The sequence below is a fragment of the Lemur catta genome, chromosome 1, assembly GCF_020740605.2.
Source record: "Lemur catta isolate mLemCat1 chromosome 1, mLemCat1.pri, whole genome shotgun sequence".
In the NCBI taxonomy this organism is placed as follows: Eukaryota; Metazoa; Chordata; class Mammalia; order Primates; family Lemuridae; genus Lemur; species Lemur catta.
Genome location: NC_059128.1, coordinates 120989869 through 121010766, shown reverse-complemented (window position 1 = coordinate 121010766; position 20898 = coordinate 120989869). Strand labels below are relative to the sequence as shown.

Genomic DNA, 20898 nt, shown 5'->3' with positions numbered 1-20898 from the left:
AGCTATGATGATGTCACTGCACTCTACCCAGGGTGATAGAGTATGACCATCTCAGAAAAAAAAAAAAAGATATGGGCTATGTTAGTCAGGGTTTTCCATAGAAATGGAACTAATAGGTTATAGATAGATAGATGATAAATATATAGATAAAATACAGATAGATGGATAGATAGATATTTATTACAAGGTATTGGCTCACACACTTATGAAGGCTGAGAAGTCCCACGATGTGCCGTCTGCACACTGGAGACCTGGGAAAACCAGTAACGTATCACAGTTCAAAGGCCCAAGAATTCAAGATTCCAATTTGGGTCTGAAGACCTGAGAACCAGGAGCACAAAGACCAGCAGATCAATGTCCCTGCTCAGGCACTCAGGCAGATGGAGTGTGAATCCAACACTCTCTCCTTTCTTGTTCTATTCTTGCCCTCAACAGGTGAGACGAGGCCCACCTGCCTTGGGGAGGGCCATCTGCTTTACTCGGTCCACAAATTGAAATGTTGATCTCTTCCAGAAACACCCTCACAGACACAACCGGAAACAATGTTAAATCAGCTATCCAAGCATCCCATGACCTAGTCAAGTTAATACATAAAATTAACCATCAGACAGAGCACGTTCTAAGGGTACCAACAGGGGAAGACTGCTACAGCCTGAGATACCTCAGCCAGGTCCTCCCTCATTCCTGTATTCCAGTGGTTCTCAGCCAAGGTGATTTTTACCCCGCAGGGGACATTTGGAAGTTTCCAGAGACATTTCTGGTTGTTATAACTGAGGGAGAGGAGAGGTATGCTACAGCATCCTGTGGGCCAAGACCAGGGACGCGGCTCAACACCCTGCAATATGCAGAATAGTCCCCGCCACTAGCCCCAAATGTCAACAGGGTCAAGGATGACAAAGCCTGCTGTATTCATTCAAAAAGCATTTATTGAGCACCTACTGGGTGCCAAGCATTTTTTAGGCACTACTGGGGATAGAGAGTTGAGCCAGTTAGACAAGATCCCTGATAGCAGTGTCTGCACTTAAGAGAGGAAGACATAGATGTTAAACAAATAGTCACAGTAATTATTATATATGATACATTGTGATCAAAGCTCTGGTGGAAATAAATGAGTTTCTATGAGGGCTTGTAATAGGGGCGCTGACCCAGGATGGGGAAGTCAGGGAAGGGCTTGCTCAGAAGGTGACTTTTAGGTCAGAACTGAGAGTGTGTGGGAGTAGGCAGGGGAAGGATGTCACAGAGAGGAACAAGAGCAAGTGCAAGGCCCCTGTGGCCTGAACGTGCTTTGCTTACTGCAGGAAGAGTGGGAAGCCCACTGGGGCTGGGAAGCCAGAGGATGAATTTGGAGATGAAATCTGGACCTGGGCGTGCAGACTTGATGGCCACACTAGCGTTTGTACCGTATCCTGAGAGAAAAGGAAGATTTAAGCAGAGGGGTGATTTTTCAGAATTCTCCTTTAGGAACATCCCTCTGGCTGCAGGGCAGAGACAGTATGGAGGCTGGGGGTTGAACAAGAGGGTAAACTTCCTTAAGGAGGGGACTGGGCTTTCATCCAAAAGCAAAGGGAAAAGCAAAACAAGAGAAGTAAATAGTGCAAATCGCATCTCTCAAGCTGGCCTTGGCCTCTAGATAAATTATCATTGCAACACTGGGCTGCCATTAGCTCAGGGAGGGGGGGGGTCCCCTCAAGTCTGAGGATCTCCCTATCATCACCAGCCTGTCTCTGCTCCTGCCCCTTAAACACCTCTCTGGGCTCTGGCGCTGCCTTGGGGGATACCAAAGAATGTGGCCCAGAGGGGACCATTAGCTCAACAAGGCAAAAAGCTATGAATGCAGGGGGTGGAGGACTTCAGAAAGTGAAAGCTAATTAATGAAGGGAGATGAGCACAGAGTCCCCAGGGAGGACTGCCCAAAGCTAGTGGGCAGAAGGCAGCTGTTTTCATCCCTGCAGTGTGGGGGCTCATCACCCCAGACCTGGCTGTGTTTACACTGGAACTTATGGCACTTATTCCTATTTTGAATAAATGATGGCTTCTATTTTTTGGTCTTTGGATAGGAAAAAAAATGCAAGCAATTTTTTTTCCTTTTAGAAGAGGTGAGGCACTCACCTTGAACACCCAATTTAAGGGGCCATTAAAAATCCAATCATTGTGATAAATAATATTTAATGCAATATTTTTAAAATCAAAATTAATGCAAAAACTTGAGGATGAATGAAATGTCAACATTTTAAATAAAGACAGGATGCAGAGCTGGCATCCTGGCACTTCGGGGATCGTACCTCACTCTCTTCATCTTGATCCAGCCCTTGGGGGTCTAGACTATGTCACATATAAAAACAACATACAGTTCTAAATAGATTCTAGTTATCAGCCCTTTATCAGATGTGTAGCATGCAAATATTTTCTCCCATTCTCTAGGTTGTCTGTTTGCTCTCTGGATAGTTTCTTTGGCTGTGCAGAAGCTCTTCAATTTCATCAGGTCTCATTTATTTATTTTTGTTGTTGCTGTGATTGCTTTTGAGGTCTTCTTCATAAATTCTTTGCCTAGGCCAAAGAAGAGGCCAAACTATAAGAGTTTTTCCAACTTTTTCTTCTAGAATTCTAATAGTTTCACACCTTAGGTTTAAGTCTTTTACCCACCATGAGTTATATTTTGTGAGAAGTGAAAGGTGTAGATCCTGTGGATCCTGTTTCAGTCTTCTACATGTGATTATCCAGTTTTCCCAGCAACATTTATTAAATAAGGATTCTTTTCCCCAGTGTATGTTTTTGCCTCCTTTGTCAAAGATTAGATGGCTACATGAGGATAGTTTTATATCTGAGTTCTCACTTCTGTTCCACTGCTCTATGTCCCTGTTCTTATGCTAGTACCAAGCTGTTTTAGTTACTATAGCCTTGTAGTATAGTTTGAAGTCTGGTAAATTGATGCTTCCCATTTTGTTTTTGTTTTGTTTTGTTTTGTTTTTGTCTAGGATTGCTTTTGCTATACGGGGTCTTCTCTAGTTCCATACGAAGCATAAAATAATTTTTTCTATATCTGTGAAAAATGATGTTGGTAGTTTAATGGGGATAGCATTGAATCTGTAGATCACTTTGGGTAGTATAGACATTTTAACGATGTTGATTGTGCTGACCCATGAGCGTGGTATGGTTTTCCACCTGTCTATGTCCTCTGCTATTTCCTTCCTCAGTGTTTCATATTTCTCCCTGTAGAGGTCTTTTCCCTCCTTAGTTAAATATATTCCTAGGTACTTTATTTTCTTTGTTGCTATTGTGAAGGGCATTGAGTCTTTATTTTAATTTCACCCTATTATGGTGGTACAAATGTTTAGGTTATGTATATTGCCCTTGCCCCCTCCTTCCCTCTGAGTCACAGGTTCAACCATGTCCATCTCCCAGACGGTGTGCATTGCACTCATTATGTATGTGTATACCCATCCCCTCCTCCCCCTTCCCATCTGCCCAACACCGGATGAATGTTATTCCTGTATGTGCACTTAGGTGTCGATCAGTTAAAACCAATTTGATGGTGAGTACATGTGGTGCTTATTTTTCCATTCTTGGGATACTTCACTTAGTAGAATGGGTTCCAGCTCTATCCAGGAAAATACAACAGGTGCTAGATCACCATTGTTTCTTATAGCTGAATAGTACTCCATGGTAAACATATACCACATTTACTAATCCACTCATGTATTGATGGGCACTTGGATTGTTCCCACATCTTTGCAATTGTAAATTGCACTGCTATAAACATTCGAGTGCAGATGTCTTTTTTATAGAATGTCTTTTGATCTTTTGGGTAGATGCCCAGTAATGGGATTGCTGGATCAAACGGTAGATCTACTTGTATCTCTTTGAGGCATCTCCATATTGCTTTCCACAGAGGTTGCACTAGTTTGCAGTCCCACCAGCAGTGTAGGAGTGTTCCTGTCTCTCCACATCCATGCCAACATTTGTTGTTTGGGGGCTTTTTGATAAAGGCCATTCTCGCTGGAGATAAGTGATGTCCCATTGTGGTTTTGATTTGCATTTCCCTGATGACTAGAGATGCTGAGCATTTTTTCATATGTTTTTTGGCCATTATTCTGTCTTCTTTTGAAAAGTTTCTGTTCATGTCCTTTGCTCACTTTTTGATAGGGTTGTTTGATTTTTTCTTGCTGATTTTCCTGAGTTCTAAATAGATTCTCATTATCAGCCCTTTATCGGATGTGTAGCATGTGAAAATTTTTCCCATTCTGTAGGTTGTCTGTTTGCTCTCATGACAGTTTCTTTGGCTGTGCAGAAGCCTTTTAATTTGATCAGGTCCCATTCATTTATTTTTGTTATTGCTTGGGATCTTCTTCATAAATTCTTTTCCTAGGCCAATGTCTATAAGAGTTTTTCCAACATTTTATTCTAGAATTCTAATAGTTTCATGCCTTAGGTTTATTGGCATATATGAATGCCTCTGATTTGTGTGCATTGATTTTGTATCCTGAGACTTTACTGAATTCATTTATCAATTCTAGGAGTCTCTTGGTTGAATCCTCAGAGTTTTCTAGGTATAATATCAGCAAAGAGTTAGAGTTTTTACATCAGCAAAGAGTTAGAGTTTGATCTCTTCTGTCCCATTTGGACGCCCTTAATTCCCCTCTCTTGTCTAATTGCTCTGGCAAGGACTTCCAGCACTATGTTGAATAGCCATGGTGATAGAGGACAACCTTGTCGGGTTCCAGTTCTAAGTGGGAATGCTTTCAATTTTCCCCATTCAGTATGATGTTGGCTGTGGGTTTGTTATATATGGCTTGTATCATTTTTAGGTAGGCCCTGTCTAAGCCTATTTTCTTAAGCATTCTTATCATAAAAGGTGTTGAATTTTTTCAAATGCTTTTTCTGCATCTATTGAGAGAATCATATGGTCTTTGTGTTTGCTTCTATTTATGTGGTGAATTACATTTATAGATTTGCATATGTTGAACCACCCTTGCATCTCTGGGATGAAGCCCACTTGGTCCTGATGGATTATTTTTTTGATAAGCGCCTGGATTTGGTTTGCTAGGATTTTGTTGAGAATTTTTGCATCTATATTCATAAGGGATATTGGTCAGTAGTTTTTTTTTTTTTTTTTTTTTTTTTTTTGTTGCGTGCTTTCCTGGTTTTGGTATCAGGGTTATGTTGGCTTCATAAAATGTGTTGGGGAGGATTCCTTCCTTCTCAATGATGTGGAATAATTTCTGCAGGATAGGCACCAATTCTTCTTTGTAGATCTGGTAAAATTCGGGTGTGAAACCATCTGGTCTGCGGCTTTTATTTTTAGGAAGGTTTTTTATTGCTGTTTCAATTTCAGTACTTGATATTGATCTGTTCAGAAATTCTGTGAAAAAGTGGGCAAACAACATGAACAGAAACTTTTCAAAAGAAGACAGAATGATGGCCAAAAAACATATGAAAAAATGCTCAGCATCTCTAATCATCAGGGAAATGCAAAGCAAAACTACAATGAGATATCACTTATCTCCAGTGAGAATGGCCTTTATCAAAAAGTGTCAAAAAAATAAATGTTGGCATGGATGTGGAGAGACAGGAACACTCATACACTGCTGGTGGGACTGCAAACTAGTGCAACCTCTGTGGAAAGAAACATGGAGATACCTTAAACAGATACAAGTACACCTACCATTTGATCCAGCAATCCCATTACTGGGTATCTACCCAAAAGAACAAAAGACATTCTATAAAAAAGACATCTGCACTCAAATGTTTATAGCAGCACAATTCACAATTGCAAAGATTTGGAAACAACCCAAATGCCTATCAATACATGATTGGATTAATAAAATGTGGTATATGTATACCATGGAGTTCTACTCAGCTATAAGAAACAATGGTGATCTAGCACCTATTGTATTTTCCTGGATAGAGCTGGAACCCATTCTACTAAGTGAAGTATCCCAAGAATGGAAAAATAAGCACCACATGTACTCACCATCAGATTGGTTTTAACTGATCAACACTTAAGTGCACATATAGGAATAACATTCATCAGGCATCGGGCAGATGGGTGAGGAGAGGAGGGGAGGGTGTATACACACATAATGGGAGCGGTGTGCACTGTTTGGGTGATAGACATGCTTGAAGCTCTGACTCAGGGGGAACGGGAAGACAAGGGCAATATACGTAACCTAAACTTTTGTACCCCCATAATATTCTGAAATAAAAAAGAATAAAATACTAAAACAACATACATTCACTAAGTTCAATTTCTTTGGTTGTTTTAAATGTATGTGACTAATACTAAATAGTAAAGGAGTAAACATGAAGTTTATTTCAATGTCAGAATGCATTGATGTCGGTCAACCAAACTAGAGAAAGTTAATATTTTTCCTCTGGCGACCATAGAGAACCACAATGATGTTTCTTAGATAGAACCCAGAAGTCACTGTCACTGCAACTGTTTCAAATTCACACAGTCTGATTCTTACCTGTTTCTCAGCCTATTCCAAGTTGTCTCTGGAACTTGGATTAGCTACAGAGCACTAACTGCACCCCAGGACTTGTGCTGCTCACTTAGACATTTCCTCATTTATGACAACTCCAGGGCATGGGGGGTGCAGGAAGAGTTTACCATGTAGGTCCCCTTCCTGTTTATAGAGCAGGCAAAGGATGCCCTCAGATATTGCCAGTTAACTACCTTGGAACTGCTAATATAACTCAGGAACCTGGGGTCATGAATTTTTAGGGCAAACTATTTATTTTTAAAAATGACACCCTTTTCTGTTTTAATATGTCTACTAAAAAGAAAATCAAACTCAGAAACAACTCAGCCAATTTGGCCAAACTCACAAGGAGTCTCCCCAGTTCTCTCAACTGGGCATTTCTTTCTAACCTCATGAGAACAGCATATCATTTGTGCTGGCCTCATATCACTGCTCCTGGCCTCATATCATTGGTGCTAGTTAGAATTTGTCTCTTGTTTCCAATCCAGGTCTTCCTCCCTTTCTGGAACAGACTGGCCTGCCCTCCTCATAATCCCTGAGAAATGGGCACTTCTGATCCCCAGCTTCATCTTAAAAAATAGGTTCAGTTCTAGCTTTTCCACTTCATGGGCAAGGCCGTTAGCTAACTGACTTATTCTCTTTGTAGTTCAGTTTCCTCATCTTCAAAATGGAACTAAAAATCCTATCTTCCCTGTGAGTAAAAGAACTCATGTGTATGTTAAGCACTTAAAACCTATCCTTTAGTCATCAAGAAAATGCAAATCTAAGCAACAACAGGGTACCACCAGGATGTCTATAATCAAAAAGTCAGATTTTAACAAAGCACTGGCCAGGATGTGGAGAAATGAGAACACTTGTACACTTCTAGTGCGATTATAAAATGGGGCAGTAATTTTGGAAAAGGCTCTGGCAGTTCCTCAAACAATTAAACATAAAGTTACCATATGACGCATCAATTCCACTCCTAGGACCAAAGAAATGAAGACATATGTCCACACAAAATATTATTTGTTTGTTTATAGCAGCCAGAAGGTGGCGACAACCCAAATGTTCCTCAGCTGATGAATGGATAAACAAAATGTGGCATATCCAAACAATGGAATATTATTCCATCTATATTAAATGTCCAGAATAGGTAAATCCATAGTGACAGAAAATAGATTAGTGGTTTCCAGGGGCTGAGGGGAAAGGGGAACAATAGCTAAATGGTACCGAGTTTCTTTCGGAGATGATTAAAATGTTTCATTAATAAATTGTGGTGATAACTGCATATACCCTTAAAGAGATAAATTATATGATATGTGAATTATATCTCAATAAAACTTCCAAAAAAGATCATGTCTAGCTGACGACAAATGCTCAAAAAACTGGGAACTATGACAAGTTCAGTATCCTTTATCTGAAGTGCTTGGGAACAGAAGTGTTTCAGATTTTGGACTTCTTAGGATTTTGGAATATATATATACATGATATTAATAAAATATCTTAGAGATGGGACATTAATTTAAACATGAAATTTATTTTTCATACACAATTTACACACATTCTGAAGGTAATTTTATACAACATTTTAAAATAAGTTTGTTCATGAAACAAAGTTTGTGTACATTACACCATTACAAAGCAAAAGTGGTAAAGGACCTCTATAGGGAGAACTATGAAACATTGAAGAAGGAAATTGCAGAACACGTAAATAGGTGGAAAACCATACCATGCTCGTGGATTGAAAAAATCAACATTGTTAAAATGTCTATACTACCCAAAGTGATCTACAGATTCAATGCAATCCCTATTAAATTACCAACATCATTTTTCACAGATTTAGAAAAAATAATTATATACTTTGTATGGAATCAGAGAAGACCCCGTAAGCAAAAGCAATTTTAAGCAATAAAAACAAATGGGAGATATTAATTTGCCAGACTTCAAACTATACTACAAGGCTGTGGTTCTTAAAACCGCCTGGTATTGGCACAAGGGCAGGGACACAGACCAGTAGAACAGAACAGAAAATCCAAATATAAAACCGTCCTCATATAGCCATCTAATCTTTGACAAAATAGACAAAAACATACTCTGGGGACAAGAATCCTTATTCAATAAATGGTGCTGGGAAAACTGGATAGCCACATGTAGAAGACTGAAACAGGACCCACACTTTTCACCTCTCACAAAAATCAAATCACAGTGGATAACAGATTTAAACCTTAAATGGGAAACGATTAGAATTCTAGAAGAAAATGTAGGAAAGACTCTAACAGACATTGGTCTAGGCAAAGAATTTATGAAGAAAACCCCTAAGGCAATCACAGCAACAACAAAAATAAATGAATGGGACCTGATTGAATTAAAAAGCTTCTGCACAGCCAAAGAAACAGTCACGAGAATAAACAGACAACCTACAGAATGGGAAAAAATTTTCGCATACTACACATCAGATAAAGGACTGATAACAAGAATCTATTTAGAACTCAGGAAAATCAGCAAGAAAAAAATCAAACAACCCCTTCAAAAAGTGGGCAAACAACATGAATAGAAATTTTTCAAAAGAAGATATAAGAATGGCTAACAAACATATGAAAAAATGCTCAACATCCCTAATCATCAGGGAAATGCAAATCAAAACCACAATGAGATACCACTTAACTCCGGTGAGAATGGCCTTTATCAAAAAATCCCAAAACAACACATGTTGGCGTGGATGCGGAGAGACAGGAACACTCATACACTGCTGGTGGGACTGCAAACTAGTGCAACCCCTGTGGAAAGCATTATGGAGATACCTTAAACAGATTCAAGTAGAGCTACCATTCAACCCAGCAATCCCATTATTGGGCATATACCCAAAGTAACAAAAGTCATTCTATGACAAAGATACCTGTACGCAAATGTTTATAGCAGCACAATTCACAATTGCAAAGATGTGGAAACAATCCAAATGCCCATCAATTCACGAATGGATTAGTAAATTGTGGTATATGTCTACCATGGAGTATTACTCAGCTATAAGAAATAACGGTGATACGACATCTCTTTGGTTCTCCTGGAGAGAGTTGGAACCCATTATATTAAGTGAAGTATCCCAAGAATGGAAAAACAAGCATCACATGTACTCACCAGAAAATTGGTTTCCCTGATCACCACCTAAATGCACATCGGGGAAGGATACCAATTGGATATCAGACTGAGACAGGGGGTGGGGGGAGGGGATGGATGTATGCCTACATGATGAGTGCGTTGCACACCGCCTGGGGAATGGTCATGCTTGAAGGTGCTGACTCGGAGAAGTGGGGGGTGGGGAGAGGGGATAGAGGTATGACTACATGGTCAGCGCCAGGCGCACTGTCTGGGGAATGGACATGCTTGAAGCTCTGACTCGGGGGGATGGGCGGGACATGGGCAATACATATAACCTGAACTTTTGTACCCCCATAATAAGCTGAAATGAAAAAAAAAGAAAGAAAGCAAAAGTGTCACTATCTCAGCTACCCATGTAGACAATCTGTGGTATCACATTGGCACTCAAAAAGTTTCAGATTTTTGAGCAGTTTGGATTTCAGATTTTCTAATTAGAGACCCTCAACTGTACCAACATAACTATTAAGAAGGAAGAAAGAAATGGTGGGTGGGGGGAGAAAGAGACAGAGACAAAGAGGAAGGAAGGAAGGAAGGAAGGAAGGAAGGAAGGAAGGAAGGAAGGAAGGAAGGAAGGAAAAGGGGAAGAAGGGAAGGAGAGAAGGAAGGAAGAAGGCTGGAGTGTCCCCATCCATTGCATCCCCTGCCAGAAAGCCAGCCACATCTGCGAAAAGAATTTGCTGATGAAGATCTTCATGGTGACCTTCAGCTCCTTGTTCCTGAGGCTGAAGATGATGGGGCTGAGGAAGGGTGTGAGCACCGTGTAGGTGGTGGCCATCAGGGTGTCTCCTTCCACAGAGTGGGGACCCTTGGGCTTGAGGTAGATGACAGAGACAAAGCCATAGTGCACGACCACCACAGTGAGGTGGGACACACAGGTGGAGAAGGCCTTGTGCCGACCTTCAGCAGATGGGATCTTCAAGATGGTGGCCACGATGAAGGCGTAGGAGAGGAGGATGAGGAGGAAGCAGCCCAGCAGAGCTGTGATGCACACCAAGCCCATGTCCTTGGCCACCCAGGGTACGTCATCTCCACGGGCCAACTTCAACAGTGGTGGCACGTGGCAGAAGAAATGCTGGATCTCATTGGGTCCACAGAAGGAGAGTTGGAAAATAGCCATGGTCACCACCATCCCCATGACTGAGCCACCAGCCCAGGACCAGCCCACCAGGCAGGCACAGCCACGGGGGCTCATGAGCACGTGGTAGCGCAGGGGGTGGCAGATGGCCACGTCGCAGTCACAGCCCATGACGGTGAGCAGGAAGGAGTGGGTGAAGCCGAACGTGAAGGAGGAGAACATCTGGCCGGCACAGGCCGGGAGGGTGATGGAGCGGTGGGCTGACAGCAGGTCAGCCAGCATGCGCGGGATGACGGCCACGGTGTACAGGACCTCGGAGACGGACAGGGCGCACAGGAAGAGATACATGGGCGTGTGGAGGCTGCGCTCGCTCCAGACGGTGGCCATGATGAGCAGGTTGCCCAGCAGCGTGAACAGGTACATCAGCAAGAACAGCAGGAAGAAGACGGGCAGGAGCTGCTGCGGGAAGGTGGAGAAGCCGACGAGGATGAATTCAGACGTGGAGGTGCGGTTTGGCCCCAGCATGGCAGCCACACCTAGCGCGGAGAGAGGGAAGAAGACCTGCTGGTTAGGGGCACAGATTGCCCAGTGAGTCCACCTGGGAGCACACCTGAGCGTCTCCCTCACCTGTGCTATCCAAGACACGTCCATCTGCAAAAAGGCATTAATAACGTATTGAAGTTTAAATATAGTCATACATTTCACGTGCTTCATACAGCCCCCGGGACGTAGTAAGAGCTCCATAAACAGTAATACCAATTATAATAAATTATTACTACTCTTTTAAAATCTCACTGGTAGGAACACGGAGTCTCTATTCAGACACACCTGGGTGAAGTCCTCACTTCAGAGCTATGTGACGTTGAGTTGGTCCCTGAATCTTTGTGACCTTAGTTTTCTCATCCCTAAAAGGAAGTTGATAATAGTAATTCCAAACTGACAGGACTGTTGTGAGAATTAAATAAGATTATGCTGACAATGTGCCTACCACAGGGCCTGAAAGAGAGTAAACACTTAAAATGTAAGATTGAGTATGGGCGTGGATGGCCACAGTCAGATTTTCTTAAATTGTGGCAACCTATGGTTGTATCTCTTTTTTAATTACAAGATAGACCCATTTGATTTTTTCATAATTACTATTGTTTTGGTACCTAATTCTGGCACTTTTAATATTTGAGCTATTATATATAAGTATATTTATAGCTAATATATATGTATTATAATAATACATATATTATTAATACACAAGTAAATGGGCACACAGTCCTTTTCAGCACACACACAAAAAACAAACATTACTTAAGGCACAGAATTGTCACCAAAAAACACCTTGTGTTAGGAAATAAAGGAAGTCTAGAAATTGGAATTTAATCAGCAGAGGATACCTAACAGTTCCTATATATTTGGAACATAAATATCAGGTTGACTCAGGTGACATTGCCATAGCAACGTATTACTGAGTAATCTTTGGGGTAAAAGGAAAATTAATAAATACTAAGAGCGAAATAATAGCAAAAAGTTGAAATAACAACAAAATGAAATGGATTCTATTCCAGAACATGAAAAGGATATTAGACAAAAACTTGCAAAAGTCCAGTATGGTCTGTAGTTTGCTTAAAAGTATTGTACCAACTTTAATTTCCTGATAATTGTACTGGGGTTATGTAAGATGCTGACAAAAAGGGGAGAACAAGAATTTTCTGTATTTGTTCGCAGTTTTTTTGTAAGTTTAAAGTTAGTTAAAAATAAAAAGTTAAATACAACAAGGCATTATACAATTCAAAGTAGCAGCGAAATCTATCAAGTATCTAGGCTTTAGTTTAATCAAGAGCACACAAGAGCTCCTTGGAATACTTCACTTAGTACTCACCATCACATTGGTTTTAACTGATCAACACCTAAGTGCACATATAGGAATAACATTCATCAGGCGTCGGGCTGATGGGGAGGGGGAGAAGGGGGTGGGTGTGTACATACATAATGAGTGCGATGTGCACCATCTGGGAGATGGACACGCTTGAAGCTCTGACTCGGGTTGGGGAAGGCAAGGGCAATATACGTAACCTAAACATTTGTACCCCCATAATATGCTGAAATAAAAAAATGTAAAAAAAAAAAAAAGACCTCCTTGGAGATCAATTAAATCTCTCATTATCAGAAAACATGGCAGATGATTTAAATAAATGGTTGCAATGGAATGACAATATTAGAAAAATGTTAGTTCCCCCCCAAATATAATATATACATTCAATGGAGACCTCTCAGAAAACAATTCAGTTGGATTTTTTTGGAGAAGGATGATATACTTGTTATAAAACTTCTGTGAAAGAATAAATGTCCGTGAATAACTAAGTCGACCTGAAAATGAAGAATGAAAAGAGGGAAAATTTTTCTTTCCTTAGCTGGGCATGGTGGCGGGTGCCCGTAGTCCCAGTTACTCGGAGGCTGAGGCAGAAGGATTGCTTGAACCTAGATGTTTGGATTTTGCCTGGGCAACAGACAGACCTCATCTGGGAAAAAAATTCCCAAATATGGAGGAAATCTATAAAGCCTTGGAATTAACATGTTGTGGGATCAGACAGACAAACAGACCAGTGGTTCAGAATGAAGACCTCAGAAATGGAGTCACATTTATGGTTATGGTCACCCCACAAGTCAACAGACAAAGGATTAATTCTTTAGGGGGAGCTATTGAGGAAAGTGTCTCTCTATGGAGATAAAACTAAAACTGAACTCCCCATCAACGCCCCATTCAAAGAGAGAAGCAAGATACACTAAGGCCCTAACCGGGGAAGATAAAACATGGTTAATAAAAGAAAGTGTAGTATGATCATTGTGGTCTAAGGACAGGAAATGACTTCTTTAAAAGCAAAACAAAAGCACAAATCATAAAAGAAATGATCGATTCCATTGCACCAAAATCCCAGATCACATCAATAAAGAGCATCATGGATGAAGTTAACAGATGACAGACAGCAAGAAGAGATTCATAATATTAGAAATGGACACGAGATACTATCTAGGATCTACAAGGACTGTCCACAGACCGGTAAGGAAAGAAGACAGGAATCACAGTAGGAAGTGAGAAAAGGGTAGATATGGGTGATTTGCAGAACAGGAAACCCAACAGGCTAATGGCAAATTAAGACACATTGAAATTCATTAGGAATTAGAGGAATGCAATTTAAATTGATAAAGTGGTATCACCTTACCCCTGTTAGAGTAGCAAAATGTAGAGAGCCGGATGCTGCCATGTGTTGGCCCAGATGTGAGGATGGAGGGCTGCGGACATTCTAGCAGGTACCTGGAGGTTCACAGCCACATGAAGGGAAGGAACACTTACCCTAAGTCCCAGAAATGCCACTCCTGGGTCTCCACCTTAATAAACTTCTCACGCGGGGTGGTAAGGACATTCATTGCAGCATTGTCCAGGATGGCAGAGAGTCAGGGGCAGCCTGGGTGACCTCCACTAACTAGGGTAGTGGAGAGGTAAAATGGAGTAGACGTACCCCAGAAGGTGGCAGACAACATTTAGGAGAAACGAACATGATATGGACATAGCAACATGGATGACTCTCAAAAACACAGGGCTGGGTGGAAAACCAGAAGAAAATATGAGACCTCCAGCACAGAACAATGTCCCCCAGTGAAAGCATGTATATGCAACTGTACACATTTTATAAGAATTCGTGCAAGCACAAGGATACACTTTGAACATATTAGGATGGCTGCCTGTGGTGGGTAGGGGAACAGAAATGAGGCATAATGATAAATGGGCATAAATAGAACAGGACTGCCCCTGTTGTGCAGCTCAGTGACGATAAAATGTCATCAACTGAGGAGCGCAATGAACTCAAATGTCTGCAGTTTATGTCCAACAAAGATTTTCATATCTATATATTTGTGCATATATATGTATCTTTGACTAACTCAAGCTACTGTTTTGATAACAGGTTTTCAAATGTTCCGAGACAGGGTTCATGCCAATATTACCTCTCCTCCCAGCACTCACTACCTGGAGAATTGTTGCTAAGTGTTCTCTTCTGAGCCACATCAGTCCAATGCTTGGAGGGCTGAGAATACCACCTGGAGAATGGACAGTTTGGCTCAAGATGAGAAGGGTATGTCCTCACAGGAAAGTAGTGTTTGTGGGTTAGAGGGGACCCAGATGGCTGAGCCAATAACTGGAGCACCAGACTTAACTCTCCCCTCTTCTTCAGCCCTCCTGTCCTTCAGCCGCCACCCTGGACCTCACTCCCTGCCCCTCCATCGCATGGACACAGACCCAGCTCTGGCCTCTTGCCCTATCTCCTGGACCACTGTGCCTGCTCATCTCCCCTCCTCTCTTCCACCCCCCTCCAACTGCCAGAGCCAATTCTCTAAGACAGGAGTCCCCAATCTATGGTGAGTTGTATAATTATTTCATTATATATTACAATGTAATAATAATGGAAATAAAGTGCACAATAAGTGGAATGTGCTTGAATCATCCCCAAATCATCCGTCCCCCCTCCTCCCTGGTCCATGGAAAAATTGTCTTCCATGAAAACGATCCCTGGTGCCAAAAAGGCTGGGGACCACTGCCATACACAGCTTGTGGACTCTTGCAGACCCGCCACTCAAATCCCAGGTTCTTATTGTGTGCTGGGAGAACCAGACGCTTGCCCTTGTGGATCCTGTTGGGTTGTGATGCGAAGTGCTCAGCACAAAGTTTTCAAGCCTCCCAGCTGGCAGTGTTGGGAACATCTCTGTCACTGTTGCTTGCTATTGTTGCTATTTGCCGTCTACTGAGCTGGTTGTCACTCAGCCTTCCCCACCAGGTGCCCCATATAGGCACTGTGACAGCCCAGGGTTTCAACCCCATTCCAGACTACTCCTCCCTCTGACACTATGAACACCTCCACCCCATGTCCAGCTCCACTCCCTCAGGCTGCCCACCTCTTCTCCTCCCCTGGCTACAAATAGGCTCCAGGGATCTGCTCCTAAGTACACAAGTAGAGATTTCACAAACTGCTCTACCAGCTCCCTGTCTCCCTCTGCCACTTGCTCTGTCCAACCCTTTCCCAGAACAACGCCCTCAGCAGGATTCTCCAAGGGGGCTCTCCAAGTCCCCTGCATGAGGAGCATACTCAGGCTGGCTCCCGCGTGCTGCCCAGTGCCCTCCTTCCTCCAGGCGGACACTCTTCAACTCATCCCGCCCTCTGTGCTTATGCAGCCGTCATAGACCTGAGACTGTGCACACAGGTGTAAACACAGACAGAACTGAGCAATGACACACAATCATACTGGTTCTGAAATGCACAGCAGGGACACCCAGGGAACAGCCAGAAACAGAGACATCATCGCTGATTCTGCACACACCTCCAGAGCACAGGTGCCCGTGGTCATCTGGGATTGGGATAGACGAGGGACACACAGTGGCGACGTGTGCAATGACACCGCTTTGGGTTGAATAGTGTCCACCCAGAATTCATGTCCACCTCAAACCTCAGAATGTGACCTTGTGTGGAAACACGGCTTTGACGTGATTCAGTTAAGGGTCTCAAAGTGAGACCACTCTGAACAAGAGTGAGTCCTAAACCCTGTGAACGGTGTCCCTGTGAGAAGAGGAGAAAACACACACAGAGCAAAGGTCATCTGAAGGTGGGAGCAGAGATCGGAGTGATGCAGCACAAGCCACTCAATCCCTAGAGACACCGGAAGCTAAAAGAAGCAAAGAAGGATGCTCCCCTGGAGTCCTCCAAAGCAGTGTGGCCCTGTAGGCACCTCGATTTCAGACTTCAAGCCTCCAGAACTGTAATAGAATACATTTCTCTTGTTTCAAAGCCAATGGGTTTATGGTATTCTGCAATGGCAGCTATGTGAAGCGAATGCAGGCACACGCAACTCCACGTACACGCACACACAGCGCAGGCGAAAGCAGGCAAAGGGGTGCACAAGCGCATGCACGTGCATGGTGCACACCATGCAGCCCTCCTGGCAACCTGTTGCAGAGACCACTCCTGGCCCTGGAAGGGACCCCAGTGACCACAACTGCTGTGGAAAGGGGGCAACTATGGGCACTAGATGGACTCCATAGGGGGCCAGGAGGCAGGACAGCCCTACCCAGCCTGGAGCGGGGCTGCTGGGGCTGCAGACTCCCTCCGTACTCCACATCATCCCATGCTCCACACCCGCTCCCCTGCCAGGGCTGCCCTCTGCTCCAGTTTTCCCTGGTCCTCATGCCTTCTCCCTTGCAGCCCCTGGGGCTCTTGCCACTTCATCCTGGAAAATGGCTCTGGAAACAGTGAGCTCCACTTACCCTCCTTGGAGAGTTTTGATGATGCCCTGCAGCCAGGCCTGGGGCGGCCCAGCACCCAGTAAGCCTGGGCCATGGTGGGTGGGGCAGATTTATCTCTGCAGGCATCTTCCCCAGAGGCAGGTTCCCAGAGACCTCTCCAGGGGGCTACCTGGGGATGCGGGATGTGTTATGCATTGCCCTTGAAGTCCAAGAAGGGCGGCTGTGATCCTGGAAATGCCGAGGGCTCTCCCTCCATACCTCATTCCTTCCTTCCTTCCTTCCTTCCTTCCTCCCTCCTTCCTTCTCTCCCTCCTTTCTCTCTCCTTCCCTCCCTTTTTCCTTCTTTCCTCCCTCCCTCCCTCCTTCTGCCTGGGAGCCCCTTCCACTACTCACTCTCACCTATCTCAGTCCTCTTCTTCTTTGAGGTCTCAGTTTAAACATTACCTACTCCCAGATCTCATCAGTAATTCCCCACCCCTGCATTGGGTAGTCAGGCTGGGCTGGGCTGCCCCCGAGTCTAAGCATTTTGGGAAAATGAGAGTGGACTCAGGGATGATGTTTTCCAGGATGGTTTCTTCTCTCAGCAGATATCAGGAAAGGAACCTCGAGAGGTGTAGAGGTCTGGTCCTCAGAAGAAACATCCTCTGTTGTTGCCTCTGGAAACACAAAATCCAGAGAGGGCAGGGAACAAGGCCAAGGACACAGAGCAGGCTCCTGTCTCAAACCCAGGGATAGAGCTGAGGGAGCTGAGATCTCTGGCTCTGCCTCTTCCTCCCCATAAAATTGGCAGGATACGTTATTACACAGTCATGAGCACCTTCAGAATCATCCAGTTCCCTGTGGTTCCAGAAACAGTCCGACAGAGACTTCAGATACTGGAATTATCAGGCAAGGACTATGAAACAACATTGATTTCTAGGCTTAAAGAATGAAATGTAGTTTTAGAAATATCTTCAGAGAATGAGGGATTGTCAAGAGTGATAGAGCTGACTTTTAAAAGAAACAAAACGTATTTTTTAGAACCAAAAATGTAATCCAAATAGTGCGGAAGTTTAATGTAGGTCAGACACGAATGAAGAGAGAATTAGTTAATTGGAGCAAAGAGTCAGAAGAAATAATAAAAAACCAGAAGCACAGAAAGGCAATAAAGAATGGAGACTACAGAAGCCAGGGAAGGAAATACAGGGATTAGAATGACAATGTATAAATTTTGTTTAATCAGAATCTCAGAAATAAGAGACATATGATATGGTATATGCATTATTTGAAGAAATCGTGGCCAAGATTTTTCTAAAACCGATAAAAAACATCTACCCGTAGATGCCAGAACTCCAATGAACCCCAAGCAAAATAAATAAGAGGAATCCATACCTTGACATGTTATAGTAAAACTTCAAAAAAGCTAGAGAAAAGAGAATAAAATTCAAAGCAGCCACAAGTGGAGGAGTAAAGAGAGAGATTATATCCAAAGGGAAGGCAAGTGGGCTGACAGCTGATTTCTCAACACCAAAAGTCAAGGTCAGAAGACTACAGATGTTATTTCCCATGGGCCTCAAGAAAGTAACTCTAACCTAACTTTTTATATCCAACTAACACATCCTTCAAAAATGAAGGCAAAATAAAGACATTTTTCTGATAAACAAAAGTAGAGAATTTTTACCACCCAAAGAGCTGAACTGAAAGAATTACTAAAATGTATTCTTCAGACACTTTTGGTGGTCAAAATGCCAAAGCAAATGACCAATAGAAGCAGGATAAGAGACATAGTAGTCAGGCAGAATAACCTCCAGGGCTGTTCCTGGGGCCTCTGTTCCCATCATTGTGGGGAGGAAGGTAGACACAAATACTCCTTGAACTTTCTGTGGATTCAGCTCTGTGCTCAGAAGATGTTCATTATATTGTATCCAGTATCTCAAGGTGTTTCTAGGTATCCAATAGCAGGAGTATGTTCATATAGTTTAGTCTTCCATATTCCAGACTTTGAAAATCTCCATGAGTCTTGCTATATATTACCTAATTTCTATCTGGAAAAAGTTGCATCAACTTGCAGTGTGTGAGACTCTCAATTTCAATGCCATCACGCCAGGAATGGAAGTGATCATTTTTATTTATAAATAACTTCACAGGTTTTTTTTTTTTAAAGTCCTTCATTGTATTAATTTGCATGTCTTTGGTTGCCAGAATAAGTAGTTTTCAAAGATTGGATGACCATATTATATGGATGAGAAAGCAAAATCTCAATAAAAACAGTGAATAGGCCAAAACATAGTGAAATAATAGCTAAAGGATATTGATAGAAAGAAACAGTCTAACTCAATTGTACTTAAGAACAAACATAAAATGAAAACATTTGCAGAAACATAAAGATTGAGGAAGTTACCACCAATGGAAGTTCTAAAAGATGAACTTCGAGAAGGAAAATGTTCCAGAACAATATTCTGAAATTCAAGCAAAACATTTAAAAATGGTAAAAATGCAGGCAAATTCAGGCAATGATCGTAGATAAAGAAACAAATAATGGTTTCTACTTGTATGTATAAAACACAGAATGGAAATATTGGGTAGCAATATAGAAGGAGAAGTGATGAACACCAAAGCTAAAGCACTGTAAAGTTTACATATATATTTTTAGGACGGGAGTCAAAATATTGTTTATTCACAGATATCACAATTGTCGTCATGGAAAATCTGAAAGAATCAACACACAACTAATTGAAATCATGAACAAATTTGGCATAGTCAGAGGTGCAAGGCCGTTATACAAAAATCAATCCAATTGTTTGTTGGTTATACTAGCAATGAACAATTTGAAAATGAAAATGTAAAGTTGGTAACATTGATAATGGCATCATAAAAAACAAAACACCATGGAATAAATTTAATGAAACCGGTGCATAACTTGACACTGAAAACTGTAAAACATTGTTCAGAAAACATGGTAAACTCTAAACAAATGGAAAGATAATCATGTTCATTGATTGTCACATTCCATATTGTTCAAATGTCCTTTATCCCCAAACCAATCTTTAGATTCAACACAATTCCAAATTACAGAATGCTTTATTTATAGAAAACAATGAGCCAATTCTAAAACAACTGTAACATTTATATACAGATGGAAACAGCCTAGAAAAGCCAAAGCTATTTTTATAAAGGAGAACAAAGTTGGAGAACGTATATTGTCTGACCTCAAGACTCCTACAAGGGTGATATCAGCAAGATGGTGGCATAGGGTTCCACCGTCAGCTCAGATTGCCCCGCGACAGCAATAATCTCGCAGCCAGCCACGGACCCAAGTGCCTCTGTGGGAGCCTTGGGATCAGGTAGGAGGTTGTAAAACTCAAAGGTGCCCAAGACCTAGAAGGGCTGTTTTGAGATGGCAGACCCACACCCATGGGGCAGATGTGCTGACCTTGGTCCCGGCTCAAGATCTGGAAAAGGCCTTATTTCATGAAAAGCTTAGCTATAGCCCCAACTGGCCTTGATCCTTCTTCCAAAATCATCCACCAAGGGGTCTAGGAGGAATCACAGGTGACTAGTGCCTCAGCAGACAGGCTCACTGACATTGACCTCAGCAGTGGACCTGAAAATTACCCAGTGACTTAGCTCTATCTCCAGTCAGCTGTGGTCCCAAATTAGTGCTGATCACACAGGGACCCAGAGGGCCACTCAGCCATCTGTGTCACCTACGGGTTTGCAGGCCTCCGTCCCACAGCAGATTCTGAAGGGGCCCTGAACCCCAGCTTCAGCCTCTGCTGACTGTGGTCTCGGCGCAATCCCGTCTGCACAGAGAATTGCCGGAAGTCTCAAGCACTAGTGCCACTGAGTTGAGCTTCCCAGCCTTAGTCTCACAGCAAATTCTAAAACATCCCTAAAGTTTGGATCCTGCCCCTCCCACCTGTAGTCCTGGAGCAGTTCTTCCT

At 42.6% G+C, this 20898-nt stretch overlaps 1 protein-coding gene across 1 annotated transcript; it reads right to left on the bottom strand.

The window, feature by feature from the left end:
- Window positions 1–956: 956 nt before the first annotated feature.
- On the bottom strand, window positions 957–11223 carry LOC123640767 (olfactory receptor 10H2-like). Its single transcript, XM_045555381.1, has 2 exons — window positions 10265–11223; window positions 957–966 (listed from the first exon to the last, which is right to left on the bottom strand). Exons 1-2 carry the CDS (start codon window positions 11218–11220, stop codon window positions 957–959), a joined length of 966 nt encoding a protein of 321 aa, XP_045411337.1. The 5' UTR covers window positions 11221–11223.
- Window positions 11224–20898: the final 9675 nt, after the last annotated feature.